We start from the raw sequence: 18,771 nt of genomic DNA on the forward strand, positions 1-18,771 counted from the left end.
AACATTTGGTGTAAATCACTTCCATCGTATAAATCTGTGTTTTCTTGTGTAAAAGCAATATAAGTGACCAGTGTGACCTTCCCCTGTATGAGCCCAGACAAAATGACATTCTTTCATGTCTCTCTCCAAACACACTCAAAATGAGTAAACTGCAACTGAACTGAACTCACATCTTTGGATTCTTTATTTGTGATCTAGTAATAGCAAATCAGTCCTAATAGGAACAATTCCAAGACAACATTAAATGATTAAATGTTTCTGTCTATATATAAAATGAATATTGATATTTTCACATTGGATTTCAGGCTTCAAACCATCACAAATGTGGTTTAGAGAGACAGTCATTCATGTTTTCAATAAAATGCTGTGCTTTACTTTTTTTTACAAACAATCTGAGAAGTTAAATTGTACATTCCCACATGCAAAAAAGGACAACTCCTGTTTAAAATCCATTAATGTTTTATCTGAAGTTCAGATCATTTAATTTGTCCACATCATTCTATGACATTGCAGGCAAAAAGCATGCAAAAATTCAATACATAGCCAACCTTATTTGTTAAAAACATTGCACTGTAAAAGCTCTCTGCCCTGTTCTATGACTTGCGCGTGTCTATAACAACGCATGTCTATGGGTCAATGTGAGAAATGACCTTATTTGCACAAATAGTCTCATTCACTGGTTAAGATAAGATTTGAACAAAATCAACTGGTATACAACTAAGTTATTTTGGCACTAAGTATATTTGTGTTCACTTATGTGCAAATGAGGTGTATTTAGCTGTTTAAAAAATGGACCAGTATTCTAAAAGGTATTTGATTTACAAAAGTGAAAATGGTTGTACCGCTAAAACACCTCTACTCTGAAAAATAACTTATCTAAAGCTTACAAGTTTATCTGAGTACAATCATTTGTGCAATTTATGGGTATTTTTCCACAATTTCTCTAGACTAATTATTGACTATAGGATATATTTCTCATAAAAGGAGTGTAAAATCCTGTCATTAAGATGCAATAAGGCATTCTCCTTAGAAACTGTAAAACGTTTGATGTATGACTACTTGAAATGTGTTACCTTTACACAGACACCTTGGTATTACATATCAATCCAAATGGACTCGGTTTTATAATATTTTTTCTGGGAGGCAGCATTGAAATAATTCCCTACCATCCAGGAATGCAAATTTGACACATTAGTTTCCAACTGGCATAGGGATACTGTGACAGACATTTTGCACTAACCATATGTTACCTTGTAATTACCCACATGCACCATGTATTGTAGACTATAACAGCGCCACAGTTCAAACACTTAAATGGTTACATTCTATTCAGAAGAATTACTGGAGTACCGGATGTTATCGTACAATCATAGTTGGAAGTGGGGGGGGGGGGTCTTTTCCATTTAAAATAACACTGCTTGAGAACTTTGGTGCATCCCGCTGCCATTGTGTAATCTAGTTTGTCCAACTACATTGCTGTAGCATGGTATCCCAGTATACTTAATGCAAACTATATGACCCTGGTTCAATACTGACCGGCAGGATGGAGGAGCTAGCTAGTGCTTGCTGTAAGATACCGTATGAATAGGGCATGCACATTTAGATATGAACTGATCCTGCATGTATCTCTTAGTATGTCTCTTCAGAGTGCAGAGGCCTAGGGTAGTTCGGTTATACATCATTAATCAGTCACATGCAAGAATGCCAGACAGTGAATCCATAGTCTGTGCGGTGACATGTTAATTAAACCACATCATGGCCCTTTGGGCACAGTCTAATGGAACAGAGCACTGTCTTCCGTCAGGAGGGTGGGAGACGGGAATATGGCTCCCCAGTTAGGAGCCCTCCTCCTGGATCTGTGGCTGGTCACCGTGGGGCTCCTCCTCTGGAGCCGCCTTCTGGTCGGAGGTGGTGTTGCAGCTGTTCTTGCTGTTGTCAGCAGCGTTGCTATGACTGCCAGCACTGCCCAACCGGGACGAGGCCACCACAGCCTTCACTGCTGCCTGTCAGATAACCCACATAACATTGTACATCATACATGTCAGATGGCACACAGAACACATGTGGGACAGACAGCTGCTGGTGCTGCTAAGATCCATAGAGACTGCTCACTACACTTCCCATTCCAGACACAAGCCAATGAACACACAGCAAACGACTGCAGTGATCCACCAGCCATTAAGAAACAGCGTTCTGCCCGGATGAACACAACAAGACTAAGGTGTTCTTGCCTACCTTTAGCTTCCTGCGAGCATTGAACTCCTGTAGTTTCTTCTGAGCAGTGTCCATATGGGCAAAGTTAACCGCCTTCCCAGTCACCCAGGGGTGCTGCAGAGCCTGCAAGGTTGTCAGGCGCTTCTTTGGATCCTGAACAATCAACTTCCTCACCTACAAGGCAGCGTGAGCAGGAAACACGTGGCTGGTAAATGGGTCACTGAGACTGTCAAAGGATTCATTATTTGCTCGGATGCTAGCTATTATGCGAATCTTGTCCTCAAAACAAGTTGGCCTAATTTCTTTAGTGGAGATGTTGCTGTAGATGGATGGGTTCTGTTTGGCCTCTTTTCTCATCTGCCCTCCTTTTTAAAGGGATTCATAATTAAAGACACACCGGTCTGAACACACCCCAACAGAACTTTTAGATTAATACAGTATGGACAGTGCATGGTGTTTGAACTGATTTGTGGCTTATTCAAAAAGGTCGGACCAACAATCACCATCAACCAATCGGTGAAGCCCTGTGAGTGGTTGAATCCATTCACATGTCAAGTTTGTTTCGCCGAGGAAAACATCTCTGCATCTATGTACTTACGAGGTCCTTGGCATTCAGTGACACGTTGTCCCACCAGGGGGAGACAAACTCGTATTCACAGTTGAGGATCCTCTTGAACATGTACTGATCCCCTCGATCATCAAAGAAGGGCTCAAAGCCACATAACCTGTCAGGGGAAGAGATAGGGGGCATCCATCAAGCTAAGAGACAGCCACAGACTATTGATTCCGGTACCTGGCAGACTTTGGCAGTTGAGGCTGGAGCCTAAGGTATGTCCTTTGACTGGGTATATGACTGACAACCCTCAGCTTTTCATTCAATTTGTAACGTAAAAATATTATGAAAATACATTAGGCAGACAGAGCTGAGTATCTGCCTTGAATATATCAGAACCTATTTAACAATTCAACCATCGTAAACTAGTAGACTGACTTCACAGCTTGCTCTGCAAGAAGAAACTCACACCCACAGACACTAATCAGTACATGGCAACACCATGTAATCTTAAGACTCAGAACAGCAGACATGCAGAAGCATGCTCAGCTAGCACCAGACTATGACCTATCCTCCCCCCGACACACAGCCCACGTGACGCATAAGTGGTTGCAAATGAGGAAAAAAATCCGCAATCAAAATTCATCAAACATTTCGGTGTGAGCCGGAGCTGTGAGAATGAGCGCTCCACTGTGTACGTGACGTGTCCTCGGCGGTGTGATTTAGTCGCAGCAAAAGTTTTGAAGGACGGGGGAGCCACTCACAGGATGTAGGTGATGACTCCCACTGACCACATGTCCACCTCCGGGCCGTACGCACATCCACAGAGGATCTCCGGAGCTGCAGGAAGGGATGGACAAGAGGAAGGGGAGTGGCATACCGTGTGGCAATTAGTTCGTGTCACGCTGATGAAATCATATAGAAAACTAGAGAGGGTACAATTTCTGGGGAAATTGTAGGGTGTGCTTGCTTGCGTCGGTTGCACAGGGGTCCGTTTTTGGATGACATTTTTACAACTGATATTTCTGTATATTTTATATAAAAATGCATACTTATTATTCATAAAGATTACATAGATTTAAAATATTTTTTTTGCTGCTCATTTACAACTGAAAATACGAGTGAAGTGTAGAATGAAATAGATGTCTTCTCATTTCCCCTGCAAGAGGCAGCCTCATCGTTGAATCAAAACAAATAAATTTGGCAGACCGGTGTAAAAATTGACCTAATCTCTATGACTTAAACGTCCTTTTAAGTTTTTCCCTTCTAGTGATATTTTAAGGCATTTAGCCTACTCATATTGCATTCATTCATGAATAAAGAACCCCCTTTGAAGATTATTCTACGACGTTACCGGCAGTAGAAGATGGAATCGCGATTCAAACAGTACCATCTGCTAACTGAAAATATGCCCCCAAAAACGTAAATAAGCTTGACATTTATTTAGTGGAAAATCGCTTTCATAAAAAGCTCACTGGTAGCGATCATTGTCAGTAACAACGCCAAGTGCGATATAGCCCTGTGTGGAGAAGCTGCCCCGGTAAATTGTACAGTACAGTACACTACTGTTGTGTTCGTCTTGGTAGCGATTGCGTTGGTTGAATTCGATTTAACGTTCCGTTGTACGGTTTAGCCTGAAATTAATTATTTTCATGAACAGATTGACAAAGTTTAGGCTGTGGCAATGAAGTTAAGGTTAGTAGTTAGATAGACTTTTGATTTAAGTAAGGGGAGTGCCGAACATGTTCTGTCGCCGTTTGACTTCCTACAGCTGTGTAGATGTTTTTGTAGTGTCTCGCGTAGGCTACAGCGTTGCAGTGAGCAACACTGGTTTGAAACCACAGGTAATGATAATTTCACCCACAAATCGTTTACTTGTAATGTAATGTCATAATAAATCCTACAACGAAAATGTATTTGTGAGGAATGTTTATTTTAACGATTGAAAACAGATGCATCATAGACTACTGTAGTATGTGTTGCCCGGCCAACAGAGGCTAATGTCATGATGCTAATACTTCAGTGACATATAATAGTAGACTACTGTTTCCGAAAGTAGATGTATTTCCTTAATAAAATCAGCTTATATTGTACATTACACGTCACAATTGTGTGTCATATCACAAAGTAAAATTAGTAAATAGTTATCACCCTGGCCTCTTTGCTTGTGGCGTTTCTGCAGCTCCCTTGCAGTAAAGCAGTTAGCTTAGCTATCTCCCAGAAGTTAACGAGCTGCTAAACTAATGTTCTGCTAGAGGTAGTCACGCGAGTTTTCGTGACGTTAGTGACGTAAGTAGCGTCATTGACTGTGGCTAGCCACCGTTAGCTTCACTTTTCGCCACAAAAACATAATTTCCACTTAAACCATGCAACGGAACGTAAATCCCAATAGAAGCAACTCAATCGCTACCAAGACGAAACTTTTGACACCTAGGTTGTCTATGTAGGCCAAATATTGACTGAGTTTTAGGGGGGCAAAAAGAAATAATAATAATATATATGTGAGAGAACAAAGGTTGTGCCCTTGCCGAAGGCAAAGCACACCCAACTAGAGAGGGTACAATTTCTGGGGAAATTGTAGGGTGTGCTTGCTTGCGTCGGTTGTACAGGGATTTTAATGCCATTTTTACAACTGATATTCCTGTATATTTTATATAAAAATGCATAGGGCCTACTTATTATGTATAAATATTACATAGATTTAAAAGCATCTTTTTTTTGCTGCTCATTTACAACTCAAAATACAAGTGAAGTGTAGAATGAAATATGATGTCTTCTCATTTCCCCTGCAAGAGGCAGCCTCATAGCTGAATCAAAACGAATACATTTGGCAGACCGGTGTAAAAATGGACCTAATCTCTATGACTTAAACGTCCTTTTAAGTTTTCCCTTCTCGTGATATTTTCAGGCATTTAGCCTACTCATATTGCATTCATTCATTAATAAAGAACCCCCTTTGAAGATTATTCTACGACGTTACCGGCAGAAGATAGAATCGTGATTCAAACAGTACCATCTGCTAACTGAAAATATGCCCCTAAAAACGTAAATAAGCTTGACATTTATTTAGTGGGAAATCGCTCATTCATAAAAAGCTCACTGGTAGCGATCATTGTCAGTAACAACGCAAAATGCGATATAGCCCTGTGTGGAGAAGCTGCCCCGGTAAATTCTACTACTACAGTACAGTACTAGACTACTGCTGTGTTCGTCTTGATAGCGATTGCGTTGGTTGAATTCGATTAAACGTTCCGTTGTACGGTTTAGGCTGAAATTAATTATTTTCATGAACAGATTGACAAAGTTTAGGCTGTGGCAATGAAGTTCAGGTTAGTAGTCAGATAGTTTCACCTATTGAAAGACTTTTGATTTAAGTAAGGGGAGTGCCGAACATGTTCTGTCGCCGTTTGACTTCCTAAACAGCTGTGTAAGTTAGATGTTTTTGTCGTGTGTCTCGCGTAGGCTACAGCGTTGAAATGAGCAACACTGGTTTGAAACCACAGGTAATGATAATTTCACCAACAAATCGTTTACTTGTAATGTAATGTCATAATAAATCCTACAAAGAAAATGTATTTGTGAGGAATTTTTATTTTAACGATTGAAAACAGATGCATCATAGACCACTGTGGTATGTGTTGCCCGGGCAACAGAGGCTAATGTCATGCTAATGCTTCAGTGAAATAGTAGACTACCGTTTCCGAAAGTAGATGTGGGCCTACTTCCTTAATAATATCAGCTAATATTGTACATTACATTTCATAATTGTGTTTCACATCACAAAGTAAAATGAGTAAATAGTTATCACCCTGGCCTCTTTGCTTGTGGCGTTTCTGCAGCTGCCTTGCAGTAAAGCTATAGTTAGCCTAGCTATCCCCCAAGTTAACAGATGCGAAACAAATGTTCTGCTACAGGTAGTCACGCGTGTTTTCGTGACGTAGTGACGTTAGTAACATCAGTGACTGTGGCTAGCAAATTAGCCACCGTTAGCTTCACTTTTCACCACAAAAACGCAATTTCTACTTAAACCATGCAACGGAACGTAAATAAAAATACAACCAACGCAATCGCTAACAAGACGAACCTTTTGACACCGCCGTTGTGTATGTAGTCCAAATATTGACTGATCCTTAGGGGGGCGAAAATAAATAATAAATAAATAAATATATATGTGAGAGAACAAAGGTTGTGCCCTTGCCGAAGGCAAAGCACACCCAATAATAAAATATGTGATATTACCACAATATCCCGGTGTGCCACAAACAGTCTTCATTGTAACCTGGTCATCTATGATTTTGGAAAGACCAAAGTCAGCTGTAATGAAACAGAAAAGGGATGGATTAGCCCCCCAAACAAGTGTATAAATGACAAGACAAAGTGTAAAAAAGAACAACTGAAAGTTTGTGACCAGGAAAGCTGTTAGGGAACATTGGAACCTGGGGAACCTGGAGAACGTTTGGGAGCCCACCTATTTTGAGAGAAGCGTCAGGGGCAGAGGTGGCGTACAGAAGGTTTTCAGGCTTCAGGTCCCGGTGTACCACACCGTTCTCATGAAGGTACTATTCAGAGACGAGAAAAGGACAGCACTCATGTTATGGTTCTCGAACAACAAAAAGGTTGTCATCACCTAGAAAAGTGATAGGTTCTTCTGTGGTCCATATGGACTTTTCATACCAGAGACATTTCAGGGTTCTAGCGAGCCATTTTACACAGTCCTACACTAAGAACAAAAAGGGCTTTAAAGCGGTTGTCAACTATTTCATGTTCTTGCCACAGCGGGTGTTTCCTTGGCCTTTCAAAGCCTTGCACAGATACTACTACTGTGTCAAGTGTCAAAATGTATCCACAACTTACCACCCCACCGGTAAGTAAACATTTCCATAATTCAGTAACCATTCAATAACATCCCACTGTGCGTGAGGTTTAAATAGAGGTTGCGCGTTCTCCAACACTATTCTTGGACTGATGAGAGTGGTCTACTTTTACTGAGGTATTGGTGAGTGTTACCACGGTAACTCGTGAAACAAGAAGCGCTGTGTTGTGGGAGTCTGCCTTGTTCCATAGAGCAGAACAGCAACAGAGCTGGACTGACAGTAACTGAGTCTGAGTTCAGACAAGCTGGAATTGAAATGGTCATGAAAATCCAATGTAACATGAAGGGTTCTAGAAAAGACACACTCGCCATTCACAAACAGTCAAGTGCTGTGGGACGTCATTACCTATTATGCAAGTGCATATAGAGTGAATGGGTGGTTGGTTATGTAAATCCTTATTTAAATGAAGCCATGAGCTATCCCAGTTAAGAGGCAGCTAGAGATCGCACTGGCCTGAATTTCTAGATAGAGGGAAATAAAGAGAGGCGTTGAATGCGATTCTCCGACGCAAATGTCTCTGCCGAGTTTTGTGGAAGGCGTTATTTCTCCCACGACGGGTGTGATCTCTGGGTTATGTTGGGAGGTGGGGGTGTATGTGTGTGCTTGTAGGAGGGGTGGGGGTGGGTGGGGGGCGGGTGGTATTTTCCAAAAGGGTACTCAGGCTCTGTGGGAATGACACAGATACGTGAGGTATCCTCTCTCAGCAGAAGACACACACACATTCTCACACACACATTCACACACACACATTCACACACACATTCACACACACATTCTCACACACACACAACAAAATGAGCATGTAAAACACACACACACGCCTTTTGTGAACATGTACAGACACCAAATCCATTCGCCCATATACGTAAACCAAAAAGCTTAAATGTATTATACCTCAGTGGCTATAACTAACTGTACACTTTGGATGCCGTGTGGATGAAATGCACAGCCTAGCCTAGATTACCTCTACTTTTCCCCTAAATACGTGCCATTTGAAGCTTAAGTAGGCTTTCTTTATTAAGAAAGCTGTTCCAGATTGTCTGTTAAAAAGCCTGCATAAGGTGTGACTGAGATAATTGGGCCAGATTTAAAGTGCTGGCAGCCACGATCATCACATAAATGTGATGGAGGAAGAAGAAAAAGAGGAGAGGAATCTCTCCCAAACGGGTGGACTTCAAGGCTGTACGTGCCGGCCAGATTGGCAGGACTCGGGGCTCGAGAGATTGTCCATCGGGACGTGAAATATCCAGATGGCTCTTCATCCACCAGATGCAAACCTCTCTGTCCCCCCCGTCCCCCGTCCCCCACAGAGAGTAAGTACGAAACGCAAGACCCTCAGCCTGACAACACAAGCAGCGGAAACTTCAAACAGATCGTCCGTCTTTAGGGAGGCTTGTTTCTTACACCCTTTCTTTCTTTTCCTCTTTATGTCTCTCTCTTTGTTTGGCTGAACCCCCAGGGAAAACGGCACCTATTTCATCCTGTACAGCCGGCCTTGAGCTGCTCTTTAAATGCATTGGAAATACTCACAGTCTTACTATTTCATCTCCTTGGCAACAGCCTTCTTTTAGAAGAAAAAAAGTGCAAGGGATAAAATCATAGTAACAAGGCGATATTGTGTAAAACTGGCAAAAACATAGGTGTAACTCAACTTCTGCCCCCACCCCCAACACACACACACACACATACACGCTTACACTCACAGACACCCACACACCTTCTCCTGTGTGGTTTAGTCAAACAGAACACTGACAAATAAGTTATCTGGTATGTCTATCTCGTAATTGAGAAACCGTGTTTTCCTGTTGATCCAACAGCGCTGGTTAGAATGACTAGGGAGCGAAGAATTAATGATAAATTGATTGAAAAATGTTTCCTTCTTACAAAGCAGACAAGCGGGGTGCCTATTGTCCCTGGGAACATGTTTGGCCATTGCGGCTCCTCCTTCGGGACCCAAGGGTGACACTCAACAACTAGTTTGAAGCATGTTAATGTCTAACACGGACACGAGAGGAAACAGGAAGTCTCACCGCCACGGCTTCCAGGACCTGTTTGATGGCGTCTGCTGCGTCTCGCTCGCTGTAATAGCCCTTCTCTACCACCCTGGGGGAAGGGACGGGGGAGAGGAGGAAGACACACAGTGAGGTTAAGAAACACAGGATATGGCAGTTCTGGGGGCGGGTTTTCCTCCATCTTGTCACACGTGTCAGCATGTGTTTTGCATTGTGTTTTTGTACGTATGTAAAAAGGCCTAAAGATCTGTCTCTAATTGTCGGAGAGTTAAGGTAGTGAGGTGTTTTGTTTAGGCCTGGGTATTGTGAGGATGCAGATTAGCGTATTGGTGTATGAATAGTGAATGCTACTCTGAGGGAGCGAACCTGTCGAAAAGCTCTCCTCCTGTCACAAGCTCCAGAACCAGGCTGATCTCTGACGGAGTCTCAAAGATCTCTTTCAGCTTGATCTGAAGGAGAGGAGAGAAGAGGAAAGAACCTGTCAACGCCACCATCAGTCAGGCAGACTGGGCTTAGGGGGGGTGATAGAGTGTGATAGAGTGTGTGTCTATGTGTGTGTGTGTGTGTGTGGGTGAAGAGGCCTCACAATGTTTGTGTGTGTGTATGTGTGCGTGCGTGGATGAAGAGGGCTCACAATATGTGTGTGTGTGTGTGTGTGTGTGTGTGGACGAAGAAGCCTCACTATGTTAGGGTGGGAGAGCCGCAGCAGAACTCCTATCTCTGTTCTCACTATCTTCTTGTCCACCTGCACACAACATGGATCCAGGTTACCAGGGAGACAGGAGGAACATCCCCCAATCCATGTTCAGAAAACTTTATTAACAGCACATTATCAACAGTATGTTAACAGCACACAATCAACAGTATGTTAACAGCACACAATCAACAGTATGTTAACAGCACACAATCAACAGTATGTTAACAGCACACAATCAACAGTATTAACAGCACACAATCAACAGTATGTTAACAGCACACAATCAACAGTATGTTAACAGCACACAATCAACAGTATTAACAGCACACAATCAACAGTATTAACAGCACACAATCAACAGTATTAACAGCACACAATCAACAGTATGTTAACAGCATGTTAACATGTGTGCACATTATCATAGTGGCACAGTTTATGACTCATGTTCGATCTCTTCCTCTTTCCTTCTCTTTATCTTAACTTCTCTCTCTCCCTTTCCCTCTCCATCTCTCTTTTTCTCTCTCTCTCTTCCTCTCTCCTTAATAATAAGAGAGTGGGTACATACTATAGGGAGTTAAGATGAAGATGGTACCAAAAACAACTCTGCTGGAACAGCTTCCAGCCTGTAAGAAGAGTTCTTCCTGTGTAAATACTGTGGAGAAACACTCTACAACCCTCTGAGACAGAGCAAACAAGCCTGTGGGTAATTAGATTGAGTCAATATGAAAGCCTAAGAAGATAGGTGAAAGTGAATCGTTTACATTTTCCTGGAAAATGAGTTTAATTATTCGGTCTGCTGGCTTTGGGCAGTCTTCTAGTGTGCTTAACGAAACCTCCAAGGAAACTTACTGTCTTCTTCAGCGTTTTCACAGCATACGTCTTCTGTGTTCCTTTCTGTCGACATCGGCATACCACCGATGTGGCCCCCCTAAGAGAGAGAGGAAGATAGAGAGGAAGAGAGAGGGGAGAGAGAGGAAGCGAGAGAGTTAAGAGAAAGAGAGGATAAGAGGGTAAGATAGAATGAGTTGTAAACTGGGTAGGAGAGAGAGAGAGAGAACACACACTCCCAGCTTAAGACACAAGACCTATCAGGTGGGAAAGGGATACAATTGCCTGTCCTCATTAGGCAGTGCTATCCAGGGGGATCGATAATTGGCTGCAGTAAGATTCGGGCCCTCAATGACAATTTCACCATGGCTTCCTCCTCGTGAGGACCCCAGATGGAAGTAGGCCAATCCCATGAGTCAACAGCTCTCCTGCTGGAGTAACTGTCTTTGTGAGAGAGGCATGAACACCTCGGTGACAAGTGCCCAGGTGCTACAGCCCTGGCTGAAGCCTCTAGTTACAGCAGATAGACTTGAGGAGAGAGAGGCGAAAAAGAGATTTGAGAGTGAGAGAAAGCGAGATCTTTTCTAGAGCCTATCATTGATCTACATAGAGTGAATAAAGAGTTCAGCGCCATAAAAAGCCATATGGAGGCTTTTCTGTACTTATTACCTAGCCTACTATGGCATTTTCATCTCTCCGGTTGAAATAGGTCATCGACTCGCTCACCTGGGCTGCCAGTCCAGAGTAATTAGAGAGGGTTGATTAAAAGTGCTTCGTCAAAAATGTGTTTGGCTGTGAATGCCTAATTTTTATCTGTCAATGTGGGGATTATGTAGCTACAGAAAATACTGCTGTTAGAAAAAAGTTAAATGTTGGGTAAATTACAGCTGTTTTGTTGCTCAGCTTCAAATGAATCTAAAGGATGTGAGATACAGAACAACACTATTGGAACAACCCCACCATGACAATAGAAGCACGCCTAGTAAACAGTGATTTGGCTTCTTGCAGCTGAATTGGAGGGCTTCCAATGCCAGAGTAAATCAAATTTTGTTGCATAGCTTAGCTGAAGCAATTAAAGAGGGAGAGGGGAAGCGTATGGGTTGGTGAGGAAAGGAGGAGAAGAGAAAGAGGAGAGGAAGAGGAGAGGAGGCCTCAGTACTGTTAGAAGAGCATCTGGTCTCTCATTAGACTCGCACCCTTTCTCCCACTTTCATTTGTCACTCGCTCTGTTTTCTCTCTCTCTCACTCTCCCTCCCTTTCCTTCACTCTGTCGTCCTTTCTACCTCTCCCTCCATCTTTCACCCCCTTCTCTCTTTCTCTTCCTCTCCCAAGCTTCCCTTGACACCTCTTGTTCTCTCACTCTCTCAAACACGCCTTTTCTCACTAACTGTCCTTCTACCCCTCCCTCCCCCTCTCTCCCTCCCCCTCTCTCCCTCCCCCTCTCTCTCTCTCTCTCTCTCTCTCTCTCTCTCTCTCTCTCTCTCTCTCTCTCTCTTTCACTCACTCACTCACTCACTCACTCACTCACTCTCTCTCTCTCTCTGGGACATGCCCCTATGTCCAGACTATAGACAGACACCAGGCATGCACAGCAGATGCCTCACCACTTCAATACAACCACAGTAATTGCCAACTCTGAGGAATACATTTCACATCAAACACTGGTCCCCTCCACCAGGCAGCATGACGGCGCTTGGCGCCTGTTTGATCCAGAGGAACCAACCGAGGAGCAGAAAAAAAAAGAAAAAGACCAACGAGCGAAACATCATTAAGATGCCGTTCTGAATGACATCATGCACAGAGAGCCTCCCCTTCCTCCTTCTTCTTCGACTCCTACTTATCCTCCTCTTACTTTACACTGGGGCTCTTTCACAGCAACATCTATGACTCCTCGGTTCATGAAATCATGAAATCTTAATGTTGGGGTGAAGGGAGGGCTCTATATTAATGACACGGCCCTTCTCTCAGCCTGAAGAATGAGAGCAAAGCTGTCTCAGCCTTCCTCCTGTTCAACTTTCACAAAGCCAGCAACTGTTAGGAGCGTGAAAACACACAAGCGACAATGCACTGGGAGAAACCTTAATCAATAATTTGTTGGAAAAGGGCCATTTAGTCACCACAGGCTGAGAAAGTAAATCAGCAGAGATAAGCTTATCTTAGATATGGTGTTGAATCAGGGCACCATTAAAACTTCTCGGATTGTTCCCTTTGTCTACCAAAATGACATGCCACACAGAAAACCATTCATGCTTTAAATCCCCTCTGATCAAGTATCCATCCAGTTATTCATTCATTCTAACCAATTACAGACCTAATCCACTCAGTCATCAAGCTCCATATTCTGCTCTCATTGTTTCCAGTATCCCTCACCCATAATTTCACTTGAATACTGAATTATTCAGTATTGTCTTGACTCATTCAGCTCAGGCTGAGATAAGGATTATTTCATTTGGAAGTGACTTAATACACGCACACATAGGCTATATGCGCTAACCGCACACTATATACACACGCACAGCCTCGCTCGCTCTCTCGCTCACCCACCTTCTCAAACACACACACGCAGACGCACGTCTCACTTCGCCGGTGAAGCTAAGGCCGTGACGATGAGCCTTATTGCTGCTGTCATCTCCACCGCAAAGTCAAAAGCAACCCAGTCAACGTTGTCCACTCCGCTGGAGAACACCGCAGCAGCCAGGCATGGGTTACAGGAAGGCCCTGCGGCTGGAAGTCCTCATAGCAGGGATGACGTGACAGATAGGGGTCTCGTCAGGGCCAGAGACAATCATCTCATACGATCGCTGATGAGGTTCACTAATGGATGATAATATTCATCAGATGGGGACAGAACTACCAGGGGTCACACGGCCTGCCTAAAATCCCCCCAAGGGACAATCACAGTGGAAACAGGACATTTACAATAATTAGCGAGGAAGCACTTAGAGATTTTTTCCAGTAAAAGGTTTGTTTGTTCAGCGCATTTCCATATAAATGATCTTGTATTCCGAGAACAATGTGATAATAACAATGTCAAAGCTGAAGGCTCAGCTGCTTGTATACGTCTTTGAGGAAAGGAAGTGACAGAAGATACACACATACAAATCCAAATGTTTCCTTGGAAAAGGGACTTCAAATCAGCCGTGAGTCCATTAGGAAAGTAAAACAATGAGAGGGACAGGGACCGGCTATTTGCTGTCGGTCCTGAAGGCTGCATGCCTGTACATTACACAAGCAGCTCCAGTTTCTGTTTTGTACTCACACAGCATTATGCAATCCCAGTAGGGAGAGATGCTGCCTGCCTGCCGCCCCACTCAGGAGCAAGGCTAGCTCAATTATGCATTCATCTGACTCCCTCTCTCCTCCTCTGGATCTCTCTCTTTCTTTCTTTCCCTCCCTCCCTCCCTCCCTCCCTCCCTCCCTCCCTCCCTCCCTCCCTCCCTCCCTCCCTCTCTCTCTCTTACCATCTTTCTTTCTTTCTCTCCTTTCTCTGTCTTTCTCTCCCTCCCTCTCTCACACACACGCAAACATACTCTTTCATCTCGCTCTCTCTCTCCCTCTCTCAGGGCCAAACCGCCTCGCTGGATTTCGAGTGAGAGTGCTTAAAAACTGTACGGCTGATCCTGTGAGAGGGTGCAGCTGATGTAGACATGTCTGGGTTGTGTACAACATATTCTTGAGCATGAAGTCCTATTCACTGATGACTTTGGGCAGCGTCAGGTTCACATTGGGATCAGTGACCTGATAGTAAATAGTGTAGTATACATTTAGTCGGTCATTTATCAGACGCTTTTATCCAGAGCGACTTACAGTAAGTACAGGGACATTCCCCCAAGGCAAGTAGGGTGAAGTACACAACGTCATTTTGCACGGCCGGGAAACGAACCAGCAACCTTATGATTGGTAGCCCGATTCCCTAACCACTCAGCCATCTGACCCCGTAGTATAGAATAGAATAGTATAGAATAGTATAGTATAGCATAGTATGTAGTATAGTTTACATGTTCAGTGACTAGCTATTATCATGATTAACATAATTGGTAAATCAAGATTAGGTCTCTTTGCTATTATGAAGTCAAATTAAATTGAATTGAATCACATTATTTTTTGACAAGCCAGGTGACAAAATGAGTAGAAGCCATACATACCAGAGATCCAGCCTCTGTGAGGGATGACACCCTTGGCTGGGAAACTTCTCTCATATGTGAATTTAAAAAGGAAGATGATACCTTGTGGGAGGGGCTATTTTGTGCTTGTGGGGGGGGCTATTCGATGCTGTGGGAGGGGCTATGCAGTGCTGGGGGAGGGGCTATTCAGTGCTGTGTGAGGGGCTATGCAGTGCTGGTGGGAGGGGCTATTCGATGCTGTGGGAGGGGCTATGCAGTGCTGGTGGGAGGGGCTATTCAGTGCTGTGGGAGGGGCTATGCAGTGCTGGTGGGAGGGGCTATTCCATGCTGTGTGAGGGGCTATGCAGTGGTGGTGGGAGGGGCTATTCGATGCTGTGGGAGGGGCTATGCAGTGCTGGTGGGAGGGGCTATTCAGTGCTGTGTGAGGGGCTATGCAGTGCTGGTGGGAGGGGCTATTTGATGCTGTGGGAGGGGCTATGCAGTGCTGGTGGGAGGGGCTATTCAGTGCTGTGGGAGGGGCTATGCAGTGCTGGTGGGAGGGGCTATTCCATGCTGTGTGAGGGGCTATGCAGTGCTGGTGGGAGGGGCTATTCCATGCTGTGTGAGGGGCTATGCAGTGGTGGTGGGAGGGGCTATTCGATGCTGTGGGAGGGGCTATGCAGTGCTGGTGGGAGGGGCTATTCAGTGCTGTGTGAGGGGCTATGCAGTGCTGGTGGGAGGGGATATTCCATGCTGTGGGAGGGGCTATGCAGTGCTGGTGGGAGGGGCTATTCAGTGTTGTGAGAGGGGCTATGCAGTGGTGGTGGGATGGGCTATTCAGTGCTGTGGGAGGGGCTATGCAGTGCTGGTGGGAGGGGCTATTCAGTGCTGTGTGAGGGGCTATGCAGTGCTGGTGGGAGGGGCTATTCAGTGCTGTGAGAGGGGCTATTCAAGGCTGAACCTCTTGACCATCCAAAGACAATAGCCACATATATAGACACATAGCAGGGTGGGCTCTACACAATACACACTACAGTGGACAGGCAGTCTGGATCTGGCTCCAAGCCAACAGAGAGGGTTATGGGATATCACTCCCCACGTCCTCTTCACCTAAATTAATTTCTAACTCAAATACACAGGGTGTATTTGAGTTCTGTAGCATTCTGTAGCCCTCTTCTCCTCTGTTTGATCTCTCACTTTCAAGCCTCTCTCTCTCCCTCCACCCTCTCTCTCACTCTCTGCCCACCCCCCCCCCCCCACGCTTTCTCCACCCTCCTCTCCCACTATCTGCCCACCCCACATTCTCCCTTTCTACAGCCCCATCTGTCTCATTCTCACTTTCTGTCTCGTTTTATCTGTCAGTCCTTCTATGGGAGGGAGGTTCATACCTTCACATCGCTCACACTCAAACCAAAACTATTTCGCAACACCACCTCTGCATCTCTACTGGATTCCTGATTAATATCACTCATTAAAAGCTTGCCCCTGTGTGCAGCTTGCCTCCCTGGTAACATGCTTGCGTAACGCTGTGCATTAGATGCAGCCAGGGCTCCCCCTCTCTGTCAATCATGCCTATGGGGACGCCATACATAGGGTAGGATCAAATCAATACCACTACTGCCCCCCCCCCCCCCCCCCATTCCACCGATGTGTCACCGTTCATTATATAGTGGGCATGTGGGAAATCCTTGTGGGCACGCGACATAAGCCTGCGTATCGACTATAAACTAGGACCACTTTAACCTGGTGGCTGGGGACAAACACAGACACTAGGCTGGGCCATCCAGCCATAGTTACTGTTTCTAGGCAGCAGTCAGAAAACAGAAGCCATTGGTTACTGTGGAGTAGTTGAGACTGGAGAAATCCTACAGTGAGGTGTTTTTGTAAGCGCAGTGATGGAATTTGATTGTCTTTCCTCTCAGGGCAAAAAGTTCTCTACAGGGAGGGAATGGACTTTCAGATTTATTTTGTCATCATGACATCTGAATACATGCTGGAAAGTCTTTTTTCTTACTAGACCATGTCCATGAAAGGACAATTAAAGACAATGATATTGTCTTTTTTCTAAATTATTATTGTTTAACACAGGTTCCTTATTTGTCAGTGTATTGGTGCCAGCTCTATGCTTCTAAATGGTTGTGAGACAATAGTTACAATTTACGAGCACACAAACGCCCTGTGCAGGAAACTGTGGTGAGCCTCCAGTAGAATGTCTGTTAGAGAGAGAAATAGAGGGTGGTGGAGAGAGAGAGTGTGTGTATGTTCCCATATTGTGGGACAAAATTAATCTACAAAATGAAAACAACCCACAACAATTGCTACACTAATGATAACCTAAATTTAACAACAAGACTGCCATTTAAAAATCCAGAAAATGTAAGATCTCAAAATCAAAACATCAACACTCGAACTCCCATGGCGCTCTCCGAGGTTAGTTCAAAGCACGGTTACGATGACAGCCTTTTCTTATTATCATACTCACCGTCCCAATTCGGACTCCACTTCGTAATAGTCCGCCAGCGTCTCCTTCTTTGACCCATCAATCCAGTAGTCCGGCGTTGCACCTGTTCTGGGCGAGGGCATAGTGACTTTAAGCATCTCTCAACTGTCCAGCCGGATTCAAGTATCCTGAGAGCTGTCTCCCCTGCGGCGCTTCTTGGTTTGACTCAGTTACAGGGTGAGAGAAAGAGCCAGTGGTTTGCCTCTCAAGGTGTGATCGAAACGCGCTCAACCGTAAAACAAGACTGCTCGACTAAATTTGACATGAGCAATAAAGCAAGAGGATAGTTGGTAGTCTGAATTATAGTAGAGCTATATGCATTATTATCTACAGCCGCGCTTCGCTATCATATTGTACTCCAGTCAGTACAGGAGCAGTGAGTGCAGTCAGCTCGAGGTGCCTGCATTTCAGCTGGTGTCCACCGGGTCTTAATGTCGCCAATGTAACGTTCAGAGAGCGGCTACCCTACCTGAGGTCATAATCAAGCACGTCATACTGTCATAAATAATGACTATGGGCCTTATGATGAAACAGACCATTTAAGCAAAATCATATTATTAGTTCCAGGGAGTACGTTGGCGAATTGTGGACCTTTCCAGATATGTAAAACCATATGGGGAATCTAGGCTTCAAGATCAATCTTTTCATGAATTTACTCGTGCCATTTTGCAAAAACACAAATCGACAAGTGAATTGTGTTGTAAATTGAAAGTACTGACAGACTAATCTTGATGCCTTTCTTGATTATGGGTATTTATTTTCCATATTTCATAAATGAAGCAGAATGCTAGTCCTGGTCAGCTTCAGAGAGCTTCTGCCCCATCCTCCTCTGCCTGGCAGCACAACAACACCACAGAGACACAGAGAGACCATCTGCTCACTACCTGCACACACTGGAGACTCACAGTAATCCCCACAACAAGCTACAGATACATACAAATATATTTTCATTACACTATGAATCCAATTGTTCAGTTGGTTGGCAGGGTG

General features: G+C 44.2%; 1 protein-coding gene across 1 annotated transcript; it reads right to left on the bottom strand.

Moving 5' to 3' along the window:
* Positions 1–178: 178 nt before the first annotated feature.
* Positions 179–18,198, bottom strand: camk4 (calcium/calmodulin-dependent protein kinase IV). Its single transcript, XM_062478991.1, has 11 exons — positions 17,764–18,198; positions 11,200–11,278; positions 10,336–10,398; positions 10,020–10,102; positions 9,672–9,744; positions 7,236–7,326; positions 7,007–7,081; positions 3,532–3,607; positions 2,813–2,939; positions 2,236–2,388; positions 179–2,003 (listed from the first exon to the last, which is right to left on the bottom strand). The coding sequence occupies exons 1-11, from the start codon at positions 17,877–17,879 to the stop codon at positions 1,836–1,838; spliced, it is 1,104 nt and encodes a 367-aa protein (XP_062334975.1). The 5' UTR covers positions 17,880–18,198; the 3' UTR covers positions 179–1,835.
* Positions 18,199–18,771: the final 573 nt, after the last annotated feature.

Source organism: Osmerus eperlanus, chromosome 14, assembly GCF_963692335.1.
Source record: "Osmerus eperlanus chromosome 14, fOsmEpe2.1, whole genome shotgun sequence".
In the NCBI taxonomy this organism is placed as follows: domain Eukaryota; kingdom Metazoa; phylum Chordata; class Actinopteri; order Osmeriformes; family Osmeridae; genus Osmerus; species Osmerus eperlanus.

Excerpts from the sequence above, each read along its gene's own strand:
- camk4 (XM_062478991.1), bottom strand. The coding sequence starts at position 17,879 with ATGCTTAAAGTCACTATGCCCTCGCCCAGAACAGGTGCAACGCCGGAC. Across the intron at positions 7,327-9,671 it reads AGGTCCTGGAAGCCGTGGCG|TACCTTCATGAGAACGGTGT; the intron begins GTGAGACTTCCT and ends GTCTCTGAATAG. Across the intron at positions 2,389-2,812 it reads CACTGAATGCCAAGGACCTC|GTGAGGAAGTTGATTGTTCA; the intron begins GTAAGTACATAG and ends GCTGCCTTGTAG.